The sequence below is a fragment of the Acanthopagrus latus genome, chromosome 9 (genome assembly GCF_904848185.1).
Source record: "Acanthopagrus latus isolate v.2019 chromosome 9, fAcaLat1.1, whole genome shotgun sequence".
Taxonomy (NCBI): Eukaryota; Metazoa; Chordata; class Actinopteri; order Spariformes; family Sparidae; genus Acanthopagrus; species Acanthopagrus latus.
This window is the reverse complement of record NC_051047.1, coordinates 5,743,694-5,762,888: the sequence shown is the minus strand read 5'-3', so window position 1 is coordinate 5,762,888 and position 19,195 is coordinate 5,743,694. Positions and strand designations below refer to the sequence as shown.

Here is a 19,195-nt window from a genome sequence, read left to right as displayed (position 1 = left end):
TAACCTCACCAGGTGTCTTAATCCCTCTCAACCTCTGACGAAGAAAGGATATAATTTGGTGGCAGGAAGTTCCAGCTGAGGACCTGGTTGGCCAGAGTCAAGTAGCGCTGGAAGACAGACGACATCTGCGCATTTAGGTTTTCTCTGCGGCTGAACTCCTGCAGCACCTCCATGGTCAACATAAAGATCTGACGCAGGCCCTCCTCCTGTAAGTGACGGAGAGATTCAAAAACAAGAGAGAGATGTATGAATTTCGAAAGAAAAAGTAATGCATGATAGAAAAAGCAGTTAACTGTGAGTTAATGAGAAAAAAAGAATGGAGAAAAATAATCGCTGCTTCATGAAGACACAGAATAGGTGGAAACCTCGGGAACAAACCTGGAACACACGCTTGCAGCTGCCGTGAAACTCCATGCTGAGGCCGATGCTGCTGGTCTTACTGGAGCTGGAGAACTCACTGAGCAGGGCGGTGAGGATGGAGCAGGCCAGCGTTTGCTAAGAAGAGAGAGTTGTGTGATCGCACAAGTCAAATGTTACACAAGAAGTAATACTGAGGTCAAACAAGGCTACAGATCCAACGAGGGAGCCTGAATGTTCTTCCAAGGAGAGACTGGTACACTGTCCAAATGAAATACTACATACTTAATCCAAGAGAGTTCTGAATGTGTCAGTGATACATTGGAAAAACAACAAAATTATGTAAACTGAAACAGGGAGCGTGCAGCTTGATTTCTGAGTGTGATGTTGATGTACAAAGCAACGCACAAAGGAAACGCTCACAGCTGCAAACCATTATAGCAAGCTGTGGTTAGTGGTGAGACAGCTCAGTGAAGATGTCAGAAAACAAAATAAGTGAGAGTAGTTTCTGTCACATTGTTTACTGTATAAAACAGTAAAGTCTGTTGATCTTCCTTTAACACTTATTGCAAAAGTGCAATAGTGCAATAGTGTATACTGTGTACTTCATATTGTTGGTAAGTAATGTGAAATACAGAGAAAGCATAAATATTTCTGTTCTGGCGCACCACTGTTTTTAAAAATGACAACTCTTACGACCTATGGATGGATTGATGGATGGACAAGCGATCAGTGGTATGACAGTGTAAACCTCATGGGTTATCAAATGGTAAATTATCATAAAATTAATTCTCAGAAAACCAGATGGTTAAATCAACAACACAGTTGTTCCCCAAGGATAAAGGATAAAAGTTGATAATGAATTTACTATTTTTTTCATTTGATAAATTATAAATGACTTATGACTATAAATGACTATAAATGAATTATACCGGTACACCGAACAGAATGAGCCCCCTTGGCTTACTCAGCCCATTCTCAAGTTTTCTACTAAGAATATTAAAGGCCAACATCTGTCTTAACCAGCTAACTATCTCATGTTAAATGATGAATTTCAAGACATTTTTTAAAACATGAATGCATGGCATTTTTACAGGAAATGTGTCAAATAGTTTCCAACTGTGAAAGGACTTTGGCGTCAGTGGTCGTGACTCTGAAGACTTTAAGATGATTGTCGTTCATTAAGACTATAGTTGCAGAATTTCAGCCCAAACAAACAGGTCCTGAGGCGACTTTACGGAACACAAACCCTTGTCTGGTTCTCTGGATCCTTATCAGTGAGATAAACCTGCTGTAGTCTGTGTTTAAGATTTAACTTGTGCTTTTAAGCATCCATGGTACACAGTTGCCCCTCTGTGGTTCAGGGTTTGGTTTGGGAACCTAAGGAAATAGTGCCACCTACTGGTATCAGCGAGAGCTTGTTTTATAATACAGAGGAGCACAGAGACAATTTCAAGCTAATTTTTACAAATATTTTGCTTCTTAAATGTTTCCTGGGTCATCAACAGCACATCTCATAATAACCTATCTTCAGATTTGTAACTTCACCTGAACAGTTCATAGCATATTAGGTTATAATGAAAAATGAAAAAATGCCCTTTAACAACATTGATACACAAAATCGATTTGTGTGCATTAGCAATGAACACAGGCACTCACTATTACACTTTCTTCTACTGACATGCCTGGAGCGTTTCCCAAAACGGCTTTTGTGCCATTCTTTATTTTCACACTGAGTTGTCTGTAGTGTGAGCCAGATTTCCATGCGGGAAGTTTGTAACCAGGACACAAATGTGGCTCATCAAGTCAAAAATACAATAAATAACAAAGCTTTAACCCAGTTCTATCTCATGCTTTAAATGTGTCTGAAATACACTGCACCAGTTTTACTATTCATCTGCAACTGAATCTTGGGTGTCTGTTTTGAGTCTGTTTCTGTCTTCAGTATAAACTGAACAGTACAGTTTACTGAGGAAAAAAACAAAACACAAAACCATGACTTGATCAATGACACTGACCGTCTTTGGTTTGGATGCAAGACAGTTTACTGCAAGAGTCACAAATAGTCACAAATCCCTTCAACTGTCAAACCTCAATGTTTTCACCACTATTTTAATGTGAACTTACAAAGATAACGTCTAACACAGCAGCACACATTTTATAAATAATATTTATTTTCCAGTTTTACCATTTGTACCGACAAACTTAGTGCTCCTGTAGTTATTACTGTAGAAGTACATACATTTTTTTCTGAAATGTAGCATAGTTTTTTTAGGGAAAGAGAGAAAGTATTAAGAAGTGAATACAACTGTCTTCTACAATCTCTTTACAGCTACTGAGAATGCATTCAACCAATTATCGGTCTTCACGCAGTTAAAACAGAAAAAACTGTCTATTCTGCTAAGCATTTTTATCTATCTTGCATCCGGCACAAAGCGGCACACAGGACAGCGCAAATGTCAGAACTGATGCATTTCTTGTTTTCATGCCCAGCACAAATGTTGTGTAAATAGCAAATGTACTTGCGGCCACCTGACCGCTCTGGGCATGTGAGTCCTAAAGTGAGGTGTGGGGTCAGGCACACTGATTGTGGATATATTGAGGCAGCAGAAAGCGAAGCGCCATAGACCAACTAGAATCTGGTCTTACGTCAAAGGCAGAGTCTGTTTCCTGCTTTTTTAAAGAGCGCATTATTCAGACAGTAAGATGCACCTACACAGGCAGGTTCACAAAACGTCCACTCTGATTTTATGATCGGAGAGGATGCATTAAGTTAATTTCAACATTTCAGTGAACACAATGTCAGAATCTCAGGACAGCTGTTTCATGGCAAACTATCTTACTGTCGGAATCTGGACTGTGTGACCTTTGGACACAAATTAACATGAAACACTAACCGATCCTGCGGGCGAGTCAAGAGTTTTAGATAATTAAGTTTATCAGCTGTTCCTCGTGTGCAAATGCTTATGTTAATGTAGAGACACACGTGGTTTCTGATGCTGTAGGATCGCTGCAAACAATGTCACTTGTTTTCCTCATTCAGGATGCATTTGACCACTGAACAATGACATGAACAATGACATGAACAATGACATGAACAATGATCATTTATTTGCTGACTGTGATTAGGATTCATGGATTGAAATACATAACGTATAAATACATCAGCATGTTATTCTCACCACGGTGGGGTTCCCGCTGCTGATGAGCTGTCCGACCTCATGAAAGATGCTTTTACAGTTGATACTTTTGTCTAGAGAGCCCCTCTTCACAATGACTGCCACAGCCAACAGGATCTGCTCACGGACATACTTCTGCAGGCTGGAGGAAACACAGATCCAGAGTAACTTACAGGAAGTAAAACAGACATGAGATTAACTGATCAGCAGGGACTGAGAACAGCAAGATACACAAAAGTGAAATAGAAGTGTCTGAGGTTGCAATCATGGCTGCAGCTTATTTTCTTTGGCCTGCATCCCTTGAAAAAGCTAACTTTATTACATTTTGTGTACTTTTTTTTTTTTTTATTACAAAAACCCCACTGCCTAATCAAACAAAAGCAAACAGACATTCTTCAAGCTTGTTTGTTGAACATGGTTTTGGTAAGCTGTCACTACAGCAGGTCAGAAACCTTGGTAGATTCCAGGTTCTGTCACTTATACACATATCAAATTACTGTGTGCTCTTCTTCTCTTATGTTTATACCAGTAGACACAGGAATGAAGAAACAAGAGCTTACGAACATCAACCAAGACATTCAATGTATCTGATTCCACTGTCTTATTATACATATAAAAGCATGTGTCACTAGATCAAATTGTGTAAAAATAAAATGCTGTTCAATTTAAGAAAACAACTACAGATCATTTCAGTAATCTAGTTATTGAGAGAAAAACAATCTGAAATGGCATACTTGCACAAATAATCAACCAAACAAATGAACAACTGCTTACAGTACATGCTTGGTTTATATCTTTTATATTTGGCTCATCAAAAAGACCATAATATATCTGGGGGATTTAAAAGTTTTACTGATAAATATTAATGGCTCCTGAATTACATAGTTACACCATCAATGTTTTTGTGCTTTAGACTTTTGTAACAGGAGGTAAGGTCAATCGATGTTCTTGTGAATCCTACCACTCACCAATACCTTGAGAAGAAACACACAGGTTTAATTATGCCTCTCTCCTTCTCTCTTACTTGGGTCTCTGTAAGACGTAGGTGAGGAGAAATGCCCGCAGAGACTCGATGCTGGTCTTTTCCAGCAGGATCCACTCCCGCACCACCGCCTCCATGACGGCCGTGGCTGCCTGGAACAGCACATAGTCCACCTTACTGGTCTCTGGAGAGGGAAGAATGGTGGTAAGAGATGAGAAATATAAGGATGAAGAAAGATAAAGTGGGAAACAAGAGAATTCATGGTTGAAAATATACTGCTGGTTTCTTTGTGAGCCAGTACAATTTGCCTGCACTTTAATGTTAATGTAAATGCTACGAAATGCAGTTTCAATGTAATGGCACAATGAAGGACTTTACATGCTTGGCAGTAATCCCACTTTAGCAGTAACCTGCATTCTTTACCAACTAGTCACTGAAAAAAAAAAGTGCTGTTTACTGTTTTAACAGATCCAATCCTAGATTGCCCCAGGTGTGGGTGTCAGCATGAATGGTTGTCTGTGTCTTTGTAAGCCCCGTGACAGACTGGCAACCTGTACAGGGTGTGCCCCATCTCTCACCGAGACCAGATGAGATCAGGTCAAGACACTTTTTTTTTAAACTTCTTTAATGTCCTATTACCTCCGTCTCCAAACTTTGCATAACCTCACTGATGTATTGTAAACATTGCAGTGTGAACTGACATCACAGATGAGGAGCTTGCGCCAAAAAAAAGAACCATCATCGTGTTGGAGCAATTCACAGGCTATTAAAAATCTGTCTAGAGTCTTCAGGGCATTGCAAGAAAAACGATTGCAAATTAAATTGTGGATTGTGATTAACAAGTCATGATATTGTTTTAAGGCCAAATCACCAACCTCAAATACGACCACATAGGTAAAATAAGCTGTGCAGGCTAAATGCTAAAATCAAGAGTTACCTAAGATGTGCTTGCAGATGGCAAAAGGGGATTTGGATTTCCTGAAGGAGAGAAATATGTGTTCAGCATGCTGCCTCTGTTCTGTGCTGACCATGGACGGCGGTGCCTGTAAAAAAAAAAAAAACACACACAGACCATAGGTATAGACAGATAGGGCTTAGTTCTTCACAGTACAAAATATAGTAAAATTGAGTTCCCAAACTTTAAAAAGAGACCTAATTCAAGTTTATATTTGTGATTTAAAAGATGGTGTTTGGTGGAATATCATAAAGTCAATGAGTGATGAAAATGGGTGGCAAACCTGTACGCACCATGCTACAGACCCTGACAGAAACATATTATCATATGCTTTAAAATGTGCATGTGTCTAGTGTAAACACTGTACATGTGACATACATTTATAGATTTTACTGCCAACATCAACTACAGAAGAAAAAAGGATTCACTTAGTTTTGTGTTTTCTTGGAGATTTTCTCCAAAATTATGGGTTTCACAAAGATGCAGGTTTAGCTACATAATCTCATGGAGTAACAACAACACGCCTTAAAATATGAAAAAGGTTTTAATAAGAGTGCTTTTCAGCAGCAGTCGCATTTTAAGACAAAACATATCTATATCTATATCTATATCTATATCTATATCTATATATATATATCTTAGGTATCACCAACACTGTTCAGTATACACTTAATTTGGTCAAATCAAGAGATGATATCCTTCATATTGATATTGCTGCTGCATTAATATATTGCAGTTGTACAGATTTGCACCCAGGAGAGCAAGCACTATACAAGGACTATAACTGTCAAACACCCTGATATTAATATTGTACTCAACTTTATATCAGAAATACCAAGAACATCTAAGTAAACCCGCCTGAACAACAATAAAGGCACTACTGCTTAAAATACACTGAGTCCAAGTGAGAAAGCACAACATGTGTACACACACACACACACACACACACACACACACACACACACACACACACACACACACACACACACACACACACACACACACACACACACACACACACACACACACACACACACACACACACTTTTATTGAGGAGTGTCGCCATGATACAGCTCTGCAAGAAAGTCACATTCCAGGCCTAATTGCAGTAAAAGCAGCTCTGCGGCTGAAGGCAGCACAGAAAGAAAGACCCTTTTATCGAAACACAGACATGCACACACACACACACACACACACACACACACACACTCTCTCTTCAAGGCACATTATATACTGTGATGAGATGGCAGACACACCATACGACAAATAATACTATATAAATGTAATGTTAAACAGATCAATAGATGTTGCTTTTGGTGACAAACCAACAGATTTATGACCTGACTGTTTTGATTTGACATCCCACCACTTAACTGTTTCTGTTCAATCTCGTTGCGCTCATCTGCATCATAAACAGCTCTCTGTTGTGGCTGATAAACAAAAAATGTTCTGATAATCCCACAGTGCACCACATGTCCAGCACCATAACAAGCAGACAAGAAAAAGTGTGCAGCTGATGAACATATCGGATTTAGTGACACATATATCTACATATCTGCAACATTACAAAATGTGGAAAAAGTGAAGGCATCTGAATACTTTCTGAATGCACTGTAGTTCAGCAGTGTGGCTCTGTGTTTGCTGGGTGTTCAAACATCAACTGTTTTCTGTTTGCAATAAACTTTTAGTAATTATAATAATTTACTACAGTTAACTTTTTATATCAGGGTGTTGCAATATCATTATATTCACAATAAACATATTACAAAATTCAATACTGATACTGTGTTTATAACACAAATATGATAATATTGTATGAATAACCCAGTGATTGGCCTTAGTGCATCTTTTGTTTGAGTTAATCTAGTAGCCTTTTCTCCAGTAATTGAGTAGTTGATAGTAATGTTCTTTTTGTACATTTATTTTCAACAGTTTGTTTCTTTCCACCTACTAACACTTTTATTTTGAGGGTATTTTATTCACCAAAAAACAGATGAAACACAGCAAACCATGTTAAATATAGATCTGATTGCCAATATTTAAAAAATAAAAAATAAAAAATCTATATATAGTATAATAATCTCGTTATCGTGAATTTAAATGGCCAGGACAGCAATGTAGTGAAAATCCAATGTCCTGACAGCCCTATTTCACATGGTGAGATTATGACAATGATGTGGGTGCCTCAGAGTGGCAAAAAATAGAGAAAATCAATTAATACATCACCTCTAAAGGGACCGCTGTATTGATCCAATGTAAAATAAATAAATAAAATCAGTCCCTTAGGAGTTCATTGTGGGTGACATAGAAAAGATAAATCATTTTATTCTAAGTTTTGATCCACTGCTGTTTATTACAGTGAGGAATAACTACAGCCCATTTGTATGTTTGGCACTGATGACACTGAGTTTTATTTCAAATCAAAGCTAAATTAATTGAGGTTCACCTGACTATAAACTGTCATGTAAATATTGACAGTAGCATATCCAATAGTGTTGACAGTATTAACTTGCAGAATTGTTCATTTCACCTACACAGTCAAACATGGTGCACATTTTCATAACCAAACGAGTCATTTTACTCACAAGAGAGTCAACCAGAACTTGTTATACAAAATGTCTGAAGCCAGTCTGGGAAACCACTGGAATGTTTTGGTCGTTGTTGTTGGTTTCTTTCTGTCCTGAACACCTTCACAGGGAAGCTACAACCAGGCTCTCGTCCTACTGCTCTAAAATCCTCTAATTCTAATAGCAGCAATTTTTGGAGTTCAAATGTGTGACAAACAGAATTATAAAGAGGTATTACAGTAATGTAGAGATGCCATGCATAGAAATTTGTTCTCCCAATATTACAGACCACAACAGAGGTCACATCAGCAGGACTTTAATAGGTTTTTTCAGTGAAAGTAAAAGTTGTGATGATTTATATTTTGTCAAAATAATCACAACTTTTTTTTTCAATGTACCATGCAGCTCCAAGAACTGGACAAGCCAGAATAAACGCTGGGCTAATGAGCCATAGATATAAAATTTTCAAAAAAGGCTAGACAACTGAGACCATGCTGGTTGAAATTTTAAGGAGGAATTAATCTTAACCATGTGAGAATTTGAAATGTTGGAATTTAATGTTATTTTACAATGATTTCTCTAATAAATACAACTACTATGACAAGACCAATGATGTATTTATCTGAGAATGTACCTCATATTTTCAACATGTTAACAATATCCTGCTAAACTAAAGTTTGTATGAATAAGAGCCTTATAAGGAATAATACAAATTACTACACTTTGTATGGCAATCACATACAGGCTGGGTACAAAAAAGGTGCAGACTTTAATTGGCCTGATGTAGCAGCATGCATGCAGCTCTGTACCATACAAGTTTGGTTCCCAAGAAAAACGCCAGCTCATCAGTTTGGCAATATTTCCGGTATAAAGTGTGAGTGAATGGCGAGCCAAGGGATCCAAATGAGGCTACATGTTGTCCATGATGTAGGACGCTGATATCGTCTATCATGATATTTGGGTGAAATAAAATTTTGCACATTGCCCAGGACTAATGGCTGGAGCTAACTTTGAGCCCTGCACAGAGGTTAGCTGATGTAAACACAATGGACTATATAAAAAAGTCAAACTGGATCTTAAGGACACCAGTATAAAATCATTCTGACAATTGTATAATATGCTATTATATATTATAAGCAAGTGCTGATTCACAAAATGCTAACCTTTATTGAAAATGTTACAAAAGATTATTGACAGAATACAGCAGGAGTGCAAAGAAGGTTCTTTTTAAATGTATTGCTATAAATTCAACTTTCTGTGGCACCCATGTGACTGAGTAACACATGCCACCGCTGTTCAATTTTAGCTGGGATTTAAGTAATCTTGGCCACTAGACTTATTTTTATATCTGTCCCTACACTATAAACTGAGGAAAAGAGGCTATAAAATAGGGGTATTGGCATGGCTGATTATCAGGACAGATATTCAGCATTTTTCCAATTATCAGTGTCTGTGAGTTTTCTGTCAGATTGCTGATAAAATAATCAGATTTAAAAATGTGCTACTTTGGCTGATGCAGCACCCTCTAACACAATGTGTCACCTAAAGTAATATCTGATAGGTAACACTTCATAATGAACTGCAAATAAACACTTAATAATCTGAAACTGCAAAGTAACTAGTAACTATCAATTGAATCTAGGAGAGGAAGCATAAAATAGCAGAAAAACTAAACTGTTTGTTTTTTTTCTCATTTTGACACATAGGTTGTATTTTTACTGTAAATGAATGTGGGTTTTAAGTCTCTTTGATTACTAATGTATAAATCAGCCCTGAAAAGGCCATATTGGTTGACCCCTAATACAAAACAATCTACAAAAAGGGAAAGAGTTAGTACAGCGTGTGAATGAGTACAATATCTGATCTGAGATTCAGAAAGACACAACAGAGTTGAAGTTTTTTCCAAGTGGCTGCCTGTCAAAGTAGATAACATAAATCAAAAGCTGTGCTTCATCATGTAATAATCAGCCTGTAACAGACATGGTGTCAGACTGACAACTGTATGAATGTGTTTTATATTTAGTCAATACATGATGCAGCTTCTTGTTACAGCCATGGTTAGTCCGACATACTGTCTGCACATTCACACCAACAATGCCAGACACAGTTAACATCCATGCAGAAGACACCTGCTGAGTAAATGTGAGGGTGAAGCAGTTGCATGGCTGCTGTCGTGTTCACATGAAGACACTAATACCAGAGTATCACAGTTGAACAGGACAACAGAGTCCATTACGTCCAGTTTAAAAACCATAACAAGGGGTAGCAAAATGGCAGAGAGCAGTATCAGGCTCTAGCTAGCTGATGTTTCTCTCACAGACTGCTGACATGCACATGGTTAGCCACTTGCTCCTAGCTTGTGTGTTTTCACCATGTTTTGTAACAGAGCATGTTGGCGGGTGCTGAGGCAGGGCAAAGAGGTAAACGCTGGCTCTAAACGAGTAGTTTAAGAGGTACAGGAGAAGCTAAAGCTACAAAGCGAGCGGCTCAACAGCGTGTACATGAGAAACTAACAGCAGCGAGATGCTCCAGCTGCCCCGCTGAGGGCAGCACAACTTGATGGAACGTTAACGGCTGAGAGCACCGCGACACGAGCCGCTGAAGTTTCTGGACAACTGAGCCGCGCTGGAAAGAGTCCAGACCCGGGGTTACATACGAGGGTGGTGGCGGCGGTTCATGAGAGGAAGGACGGAAATGAAGACACGGGGAATGTTATCGACGGTGAGCGGATTTGGACGGGATGGAGAGAGCCGGGGTAAGGTATGGTAAGGCAGGGCGCCACGCATCGCTCTCACAGCGCTCCTCCGGTGAAAACTGAACACATTATCAACAAAAACCGGGAAGAAGCAAACAACCGCGGGAGTCTTCAACCACCAAACCCCACCCGAGGCAAAGTTAACAGATACGTGTCGCCCTCCCCACGGCTACAAAACAACGTGGAATTTCTCACCATTAAAACTTTGGCAGCGCTTTCCAGCTGTGTGATCACTTCTGGTGCACCGACCGCCGCCATCATCGTCCCTCTCCAATGACGCGCCATGCGCTCTGCATTGTGGGATTACAGCGCTGGTACCCGGCAGGGTTCAACCCGACAATCTCAGCGTGCTGCCAGTGGGTTATGTAATCCAGGCTAACACATATTTACACAAGGGTCAAGTCAGGATTTGTATGTCCTGGATAAATATCCAAATATCACATAAAAGCATTAGATCCAACACTGACTGAGTTCAAATAAAAGTTCCTTATAAGTTATTGTGCAAACTTTTTATACTGACCATTTAATGAAGAAAATATTACCATCAGTAGCCTAATCATATCAATAATAATAATAATAATAATAATAATAATAATAATAATAATAATATACAGAGAAGTAGAGGAAAGCATCAGACTACTTCACTGTCTAATTTTAAGTTCTTCTACTTCTTTTGTCTCATAGTATTCTTTATTGTGATTTTAAAGTGAACCCACTTACATCATTCATAAAAGACAAACAAAAGTATACTGACAGCACCTCCTCTCCCCTCCCTACCAATCCCATCAACACAGATCACATTTACAATAACACATTCTTACTATATAATTAAAGATTTGGTGGTAAATCAAGCTATTTCCAACAGCCTGTGGTACAAGATTAAAGAAATGATTCCATATGCGACTAATGTTCCTGTCACTGCCTCTCAGGACTGCAGGCACACTTTCTAGGGATAAAAATCCTTCTTATTTCATTGTACCACATGTCAACTGTAAGGGTCCCATTCAATTCATTTAAATACTATACACTTCCTTGCTGAGAACCATAGGTCCCCCAAAAGTGTGAAATCAGTTATATGTAGGTGTAATGTCCCCTTTTTAACATTAAAAAAAAAGAAAAAAAGGATTATAAGCATTTATATCCTGATGGAAATATGACGTTTATTTGCACTGAAATACCTTCCCAGAAAGATTTAATTATAGCTCAAGACCAAAGACTCTGTAAGAAGCAGCATGAAAGAGAACTTGCAATTTATGTAATAACACATATTTCCTTCTGATATTTGCTTCATTATTCTTCAGCATTTTTTAAACATTTAATTTATAGCTATAGTTTGCAGATTACACCTTTACATACAAGAGTTGATAGAAATATGATGTGAAGAAATGAACCACACATTTGTATATAACAGTCTCGCCTGAGTACAACATTATAATGCTGCCTTCATATTAATGCACTAGTTATAATTTTAATAATATATTCACATCTTGGTGATGAATCAACATGTCATAGGCAAGAAGTTAAAGGAGCACTCAATAGTTTTTGGAAAGACTTATTTCCCTCTGAGAACATATTTCTGAGTTTGTATTTTTACCTCAATATTGTCAAAACTACCTTTTTAGGTTTCTAAATTTCTTTTCTAAAACCAAATAGTGCCCGTTAAGTAGCTTCATGTTGTGGTTTTGCTACTTTGCTACTTATTCAAAGGACCAACCACTGAAGGTATGTCAGCCTCAGTGAGATAAAATACAGTGAAATGAGCTTGTTTCAAATGTCAAAAATAGAATGAGATTTGAATTCCCAATAATCTGTCGGCCTAATTTTTTGTTTCCGTGCTCTTCAGTCAAGTTCAGCACCCCATTTTTCCCCATCAAGAAAAGTAAGATGTATTAGACTTTTGTAAGTAACTATTTATCTTCCCCTAATTATCAGTCCCTAACTTCAATCATTGCACTTCATTAAAGTGCAGAAATCTTTTCTTAAATAAACAGGAGTGAACTGAATTCAGATTGATTTACTTGCAGGGATTAAAGCCAACAAAGATGTAATTCAATACAAAAAAAAAAAAAAAAAAATCTAATTTGACATGTATGCTAACACTCGAGCTGTGAATAAGACTAAAAATAAGAGTTAAAAATTATTATAAAGTTAATCAATCACATTCCATTCAAAAATTAATGAACAAAAACAAAACACAAGTCCACGTTGGTTAATTTAATTTATACATACATTTTACACACAAGGACTGTGAAAGCATTTTTACAAATTCTCAGTTCATACATAAATGTAAAAAAAGAGATAGCTGTCCACATTACATCATCTATAATACTGCGTAGACATGGATGTTTGAACATTAGCACAAGGGAAATTGAAAAAGGGGGGAAAAGATACAAAAAATATGTATATCTGTATAAATATAAATTCAAAGTAACAGAATTGCATCATACATTAAGGAGCATCAAAGACAAAAAGAGGCTCCTCAGAGTAGAAATACAAAATTAAAAGGATACACAAGTAAGTCTCATGAAGAAATCAGATCGAAAGCATATCAAGTCAGTTAAAGATTGTCAGTCGTCACTCTCTAACCTGGGAAACCAAAAGCAAAAAACACATCCAGGAAACACCTCACACACTTTGTGGAACTCACACACTCTGCAGAGAGCTGCGGCTCTCGATATAAAGCTATTTTTCATGAAGCGGTCAGTCCTGGTCGATGGCAACGCAGCCTAACAGAGGTTTAGAGATATGAAAGGAAGTCTGGTCTGATGTCTGGACCAGCTGTGGAAACACTGAATGGGGAAGAGTGAGAGAGCAGCACCTGCCAGCTTTCATTTTAACGACAGAGCCCTTGAACAGGGCACTTTATCCATTTGTCTTCCAGTGGTGCTGCTTTGTAAAAGACAGTGAGCAGCTCACAGGCAGCACTGGCTCTGTTTTCATGCAGAATACTGACTTTAGTCCAGTTAAATCCACCATTAAAAACAGGACAAAGAGCAAAAATAGGCTCTTTCATATAATGATCATGTTAGCTTTTTTCTGTATCTAAGCAACAAATCTGTCAGTCTGTTATACGAATAGAAAAAAATAAACAATTTAAATTTAAACACCTCGTAATTGAGAAAACAGCAGCTTTATAAATTGAACATGACCTGAGTTTCAGCACTGTACAGCGGTGAAAACCCTGTTTGCCTTTCCTACAACGATATGTTGCAACTGCAAATACACTGAGTTATAGAAAATTACATCTGATTAGTATTTTCATGTGACTTTAAAGGGTGGTGTGTAAAAGCATGTAAAGGTTGCTGCAGAAATACAGGGGGCAGCATATCACCAAAGTAACTGACAACTTCTGCTCACTATACTCTGCTGTAGCTATTTTAGGCTTCTTTGTAGGGACTTGATATTGTTTCTGTGTTTCTGCAATCTGTTGGTAATGTTTTTTTTAACAAGTTCTGCTTATATTGTACAAATTGCCCCTTTAAGAGATAAAGAGAAAAAAAACCACCTTCAGATTATACAGCTCATCAGTCTTTGATGTCAGGAGTTATAATTCATGGTTTTGCCTACTGTCCCTCAATTTCTGCCTCATCTCAGTCTACTTACCTGCTGCTGATAAGAAAAAGACAATTATTGTTAGTGCATGTAAACAAAGCCAGTGTGTGAAACAGAGTGCGCTCAGTCAACTTCCCCAAATCGAGAATAATGATAACAAAAACAGGTAAAAGAAGTTTGTGAGAGAGAGATGATAATAAGAATGCAATCTTTTTAGATGCTCACTTTAGAACACAAGGCACATTTACAGAAGAAAAAAAAACCTTTCAATACATTGTCAAGCAAAGTAAAAAAAAAAAAAAGCTCTTGTAACAAGTCTGATCCACACATTTTCCATCAATCTGCATCAGAGAATCACTTAAAAGTTCAGACTCCTTTAGCATTCCCAGTCATTACGTCAAATTCTGAATACTGTTGGAAGAGTTTGGTCGGAATTGACCAAACAGTTCGGTTTGAGACAGAGAGCAGTTACCATTTACTGATTGTCAATAAGCAAGAAGGTACTGGACGATAGTGTCGTCTGCTGGGCAGCAGAACATGGCACAGGTCTGTAGTAAAAAGAGTTAATCAACACTTAAACTTGTGGTCATGTCGGATAAATAAAGAAAATGTACCAAACACTAATTCTTTGTTGAAGTTTTGTAAAATAGAGAAAGCTATTCATTCTTTTTTCCAAATTACATTTCCTGAATCCAACCTGCCTCATTCCTCGTCTTCCTCTAATTTTTATCTACTCTGTCCCATCTCTTCCTGAACCAGACCCCTTTACACCCTCCTCTCCTGCAGTCAGGACCAGCCTGGCTGCAGCAGGTGAAGAGCCTACCATCGATGTTCTGCAAACACTGATCGTAACCATTGATTCCTTCGACGCACGCTCCAACATTCAATTAGAAAGGCACATGGCTCGTTACTTTCAAAACCCAAGCACACTTGGCACTGAAGCCAACACTTCTTTAAGCCCAACAAAAGAAAACAGGTACACATGTAAGAACAATTACAATAATAATGTAAAAAATAATATTAACCACAATATTAAGCAGCATGTTGTAACTGAAAAGAGAAAATATATATAAACCAATATATTTGTACATTACAGTACTAAACGTTCAAAAGGATATTAAGTGTTTAGAAAACTAAATATAATGTATTTTTTTGTATTGCACATAGTCAGTCATACTATCACATGTTTGCTGTTGTAAGAACATGTTGCTTTGTGTTTTCATGACTGCCTCCAGAAGACAGAGGAGGCTGGTTAAGTTACAATGCAACTGTGGGACTCATCTTTGCAAAATAGCTGTAAAATGTGCATCTTTGTGTGTGTGTGTGTGTGTGTGTGTGTGTGTGTGTGTTAGAGCTTTGATTCTCAGTCAGAAACCAACAAAGCCCCATCAGACCCGACAGCTTCACTCCTGCCCTTGTCTGACTTTATCTGAATTTTCTTAAATCAGGTTCGGTTTAATTCTATACATCTGTTCTTTTACTAAACATAAACTATGTGTTTTACTAACAAGTATGCAATCTGTCCCCCGTAAACAAAGTATCATTGCATGGCAGGAAGATTTTTCATCTGATCCAACTCGTCCTGTCATTTATGAGCAGAAATTCACTGCATGTCAGGCCAACAGTGAATATCTGGTTTTAATAAGGCTTGGGCTCAATGCATGCTACAGTGGTTCAGTCTTGGATCAGTCTAAAACACGATTGGACCTGATTTTTAGAGCCCAATCCAAACCTTATATACACTCTTTGTGCCTATGTACAGTAGGTTGAGGATTTTTTTGGAGGTGACCTCTGAAATGGTCAGTCAGGGTAGAGGAAGCATTTCATGAACACACAGATATCTGAAACAACAACCTCTGAGGGAAGAATGACTGGCTCCATGTTGGCACAAAATGTAGCAGCTGTTGATATGCAAGACAGATGGTGCAACCAAAAATACTTTGTCTGGTTGATCTGACTCTACTTTTCTGATATTTGATCTGCTACAAAGGCCGAAATATAAACTGCAGACATAGAAATCTGCAAAAATTGAAAGCTCAAATCTATCAGATGACACATTTTTCTTTTACCTAAGATGTCTGCAAAATATTTGTCTATGTGTACTTGTGTCATTCTGTGAAACTGGGAGAAATTGTTCAATTGCTGCAACAATTAATCAGTGAGATAGCAACTTTTAAATGAACCTGAATGATTTAATTGAGTATTTTCTTTAAGAAAAAAAAGGCAAAATTCTCTGATTCTGGTTTCTTTCCTCCTCTTTGACAGTAAACTGAAACTCTTTGGGTTGTGGACAAAACAAGACATTTGAGTACGCCGTCTTGGACTTTGGGAAACACCCATCGACATTTTTCACCATTTTCACATTTTAAAGACCAAACAACTGAACAATTAATCAAAAGATTTATCGACAATGATAATAATTGTTAGTCGCAGCCCTAATTTGTTCGCCCATCTAGTCTGAGCCAACTCCTTGAAACCTAAATATGGACAATGAGTTCCACCTGCAGAGACCGAAGCCTTTTACACCCTTTATAACAGAGCTCGATCTGTGCTGAATACGTGAGCGTGAGTGTGTGCATGTGCATGCATGTGTCTTTGTAGCTTATTTTGCAGCAGCTGTGAAAGAGGCATGTTGCATATTCAGCCCCTAAACCCCCACCTGCGACCCCACGATCAACGAGTAAACCAGTTCCACTCTTCACATTGCCGTGTCCAATATTCGAGTGTAAAGCAGCTCTGGTAAAACAGGAAGTAGCTCCGTCCGTAAGACCAAGGGTGGAAGGAATGGGACAAGGAACCGCTGGAAGAACCAGAAGCAGTCCTCTAACTAGGAATCTTGTCTGCGATCAGACATCCTTACATTCCCGAGAATATTAATTCTCTCCTTTAACCTCTACATATGCTTCACCCTTGATGCAGTCAGTCACACACAGAATGTCGGTTCTTGGTCCCAGATCAGGGTAGTTTTGTATTTAAAGCCACTGTGGATCGGACTTTAGGCTCCACAAGGTGGCGATGTTCGTCAGTCCTGTTCCTGCAATTTAACAATCACACATGCCAGATATGCATAAATACACACAGACTCATACACAGAGGAAGAGCAGTGACAGGTGGGAGGGCCATGAGCTGAATGATTAGTTGCAGTAACAGACACACAGAGCCTGTCAGTCTGCAGCTCTAGACATACACTGGCTCACATCCCTCACCCTGCTCTCCCTCCTCCTCGTCATCATCATCTTCCTCTTCCTCCTCTTCTTCTTCTTGCTCGTCCTCCTCTTCTGGACCCATGCAGGTGGCTCCAGTGATGCCTGGCAGCACCTCACTGGACTCAGGTGGCTTAGGGTAGCGGAAGGGACATCCGTTATCATCGAAGAATCTACGGAAGGTGAATTCGTAGAAAGCGTGCTCTGGGTGCTTCCCATGCGGGGAGCAGAGCAAGTCCAGTGCCCGGGTGCTGTCCCCGCTGTCGCTCCATGCCCCGGGGCCGCCCTCCTCCTCAACAGGGTCGAAGTTCGATGTGTCCATCGGATGGGCGATCTTGGGCCGGTACGGGGCCGGTTGCTGCCGCAGATTGCTGGAGAAGTCCATCTGGGTGAAGAAGGGGTGGGCCTTGATCTCGCCGGCACCATTAGCACCCAGACGATCCTCTGCGGAACAGCAGAGACGGCCTATGATGTCAACTGCCTCTGGGCTCAGTTTGACCTGGGCAGGCACCTGCAGGGTGCTCTCCCAGTTAATGACCTGCAAAGGGGAGAGACATGATACACACCAATAGAGGTTACTACAGTTACAATATCATACTTAAATAATCGATCTGTATGATCTATACTCAAGACTGTAAGTTTATTCAGACCCCTCATTCCCCTGCTGTTATTCATGTACGTCCTACTGTAAGTAAAGCAGTCTTTGTTCTTCTTGGCTATCTCAGTGGTGGCTGCTCAAAAGTGGTGCATGTACAGTGTACGGTACAGTGGCTATCCATGACCACAGTACTAGCCATTGTCAGCTATACTGGTCAACCACAGAAGATGGCCACAAGACAACAAAACAGGAGGTGGTAAGCAGCAAGAACATTGAGGCCATTTTTTTATATTCGTTTTTGTATATATTGTACAATGGATATGTTGTATAATGGATACAATATATCCATATATTGTATAATGGATATAGCATATAATGTATGTTAAGCATTTATGCTAATTGTAAGTTTCTTTCCTAGTCGAAGGTTTGTTTTGTTTTCTAGAGGATCTTTGGTGCTTGGGGAGAACAGAGACAGATGAGGTGTTTGTGCTGAGCTGCTGGATGAAGTGTGTTCACCTTTTTCTGATTCAATTATTGAGTAAAGTTAACAGTCTTCTATGGATGGAGTCAAAGGTTTCCATGTCAAGCAGAAACAGGCACTGAGGCCTATAGCCCCAGCCAGGTAAATAGTGACCAGCCATATCTGTAATGCATGAGGAGTGACATCTGTCTTTTAAGCGTGACCCCATATAAATTAAGTCAATTACTGTCATTGGCTCAGACTGCATTCTCATTCCTAACAAACTACACAGTTTTTCTCCTGTCTCATCAGATTCAAAGTTGTGTCTCTGTGTTGTTATTTGGGGACTCCCACTGTGGTGCCATTTCAAATGGCCATACTCTCACCTGGCCAAACAAACTAAAGTAAAAGTAAAAAAGAAGGAAACCCTGCAGAGATTTGGTAATAGGCTAAAAAGATGATGTCAAAAGTCTCATTCATACCTTGGAGTTGCCTAGAGAGATGTAGGACAACAGATTCAACGTGGCACTGTTTAACTGACCTGGCCTACTGCAACCGAACTGATCCAGGGACACCAGGCTAACAT

At 38.9% G+C, this 19,195-nt stretch overlaps 2 protein-coding genes across 2 annotated transcripts in view; both read right to left on the bottom strand.

Moving 5' to 3' along the window:
* Window positions 1-11,081, bottom strand: part of xpo4 (exportin 4) — a 57,072-nt gene extending 45,991 nt beyond the window's left edge. Inside the window, exons 1-6 of the mRNA XM_037108735.1 lie at window positions 10,992-11,081; window positions 5,456-5,561; window positions 4,561-4,702; window positions 3,540-3,678; window positions 379-495; window positions 53-206 (exon numbers count right to left, since the gene is read on the bottom strand). Of these exons, the coding sequence (XP_036964630.1) occupies window positions 53-206; window positions 379-495; window positions 3,540-3,678; window positions 4,561-4,702; window positions 5,456-5,561; window positions 10,992-11,081 (748 nt within the window). The remainder of the gene's footprint in view (window positions 1-52; window positions 207-378; window positions 496-3,539; window positions 3,679-4,560; window positions 4,703-5,455; window positions 5,562-10,991) is intronic.
* A 1,914-nt stretch (window positions 11,082-12,995) lies between these two features.
* The window catches only part of lats2 (large tumor suppressor kinase 2), a 32,338-nt gene continuing 26,138 nt past the window's right edge, over window positions 12,996-19,195 (bottom strand). Inside the window, exon 9 of the mRNA XM_037109754.1 lies at window positions 12,996-18,089. Within this exon, the coding sequence (XP_036965649.1) occupies window positions 17,526-18,089 (564 nt within the window). The 3' untranslated portion in view covers window positions 12,996-17,525. The remainder of the gene's footprint in view (window positions 18,090-19,195) is intronic.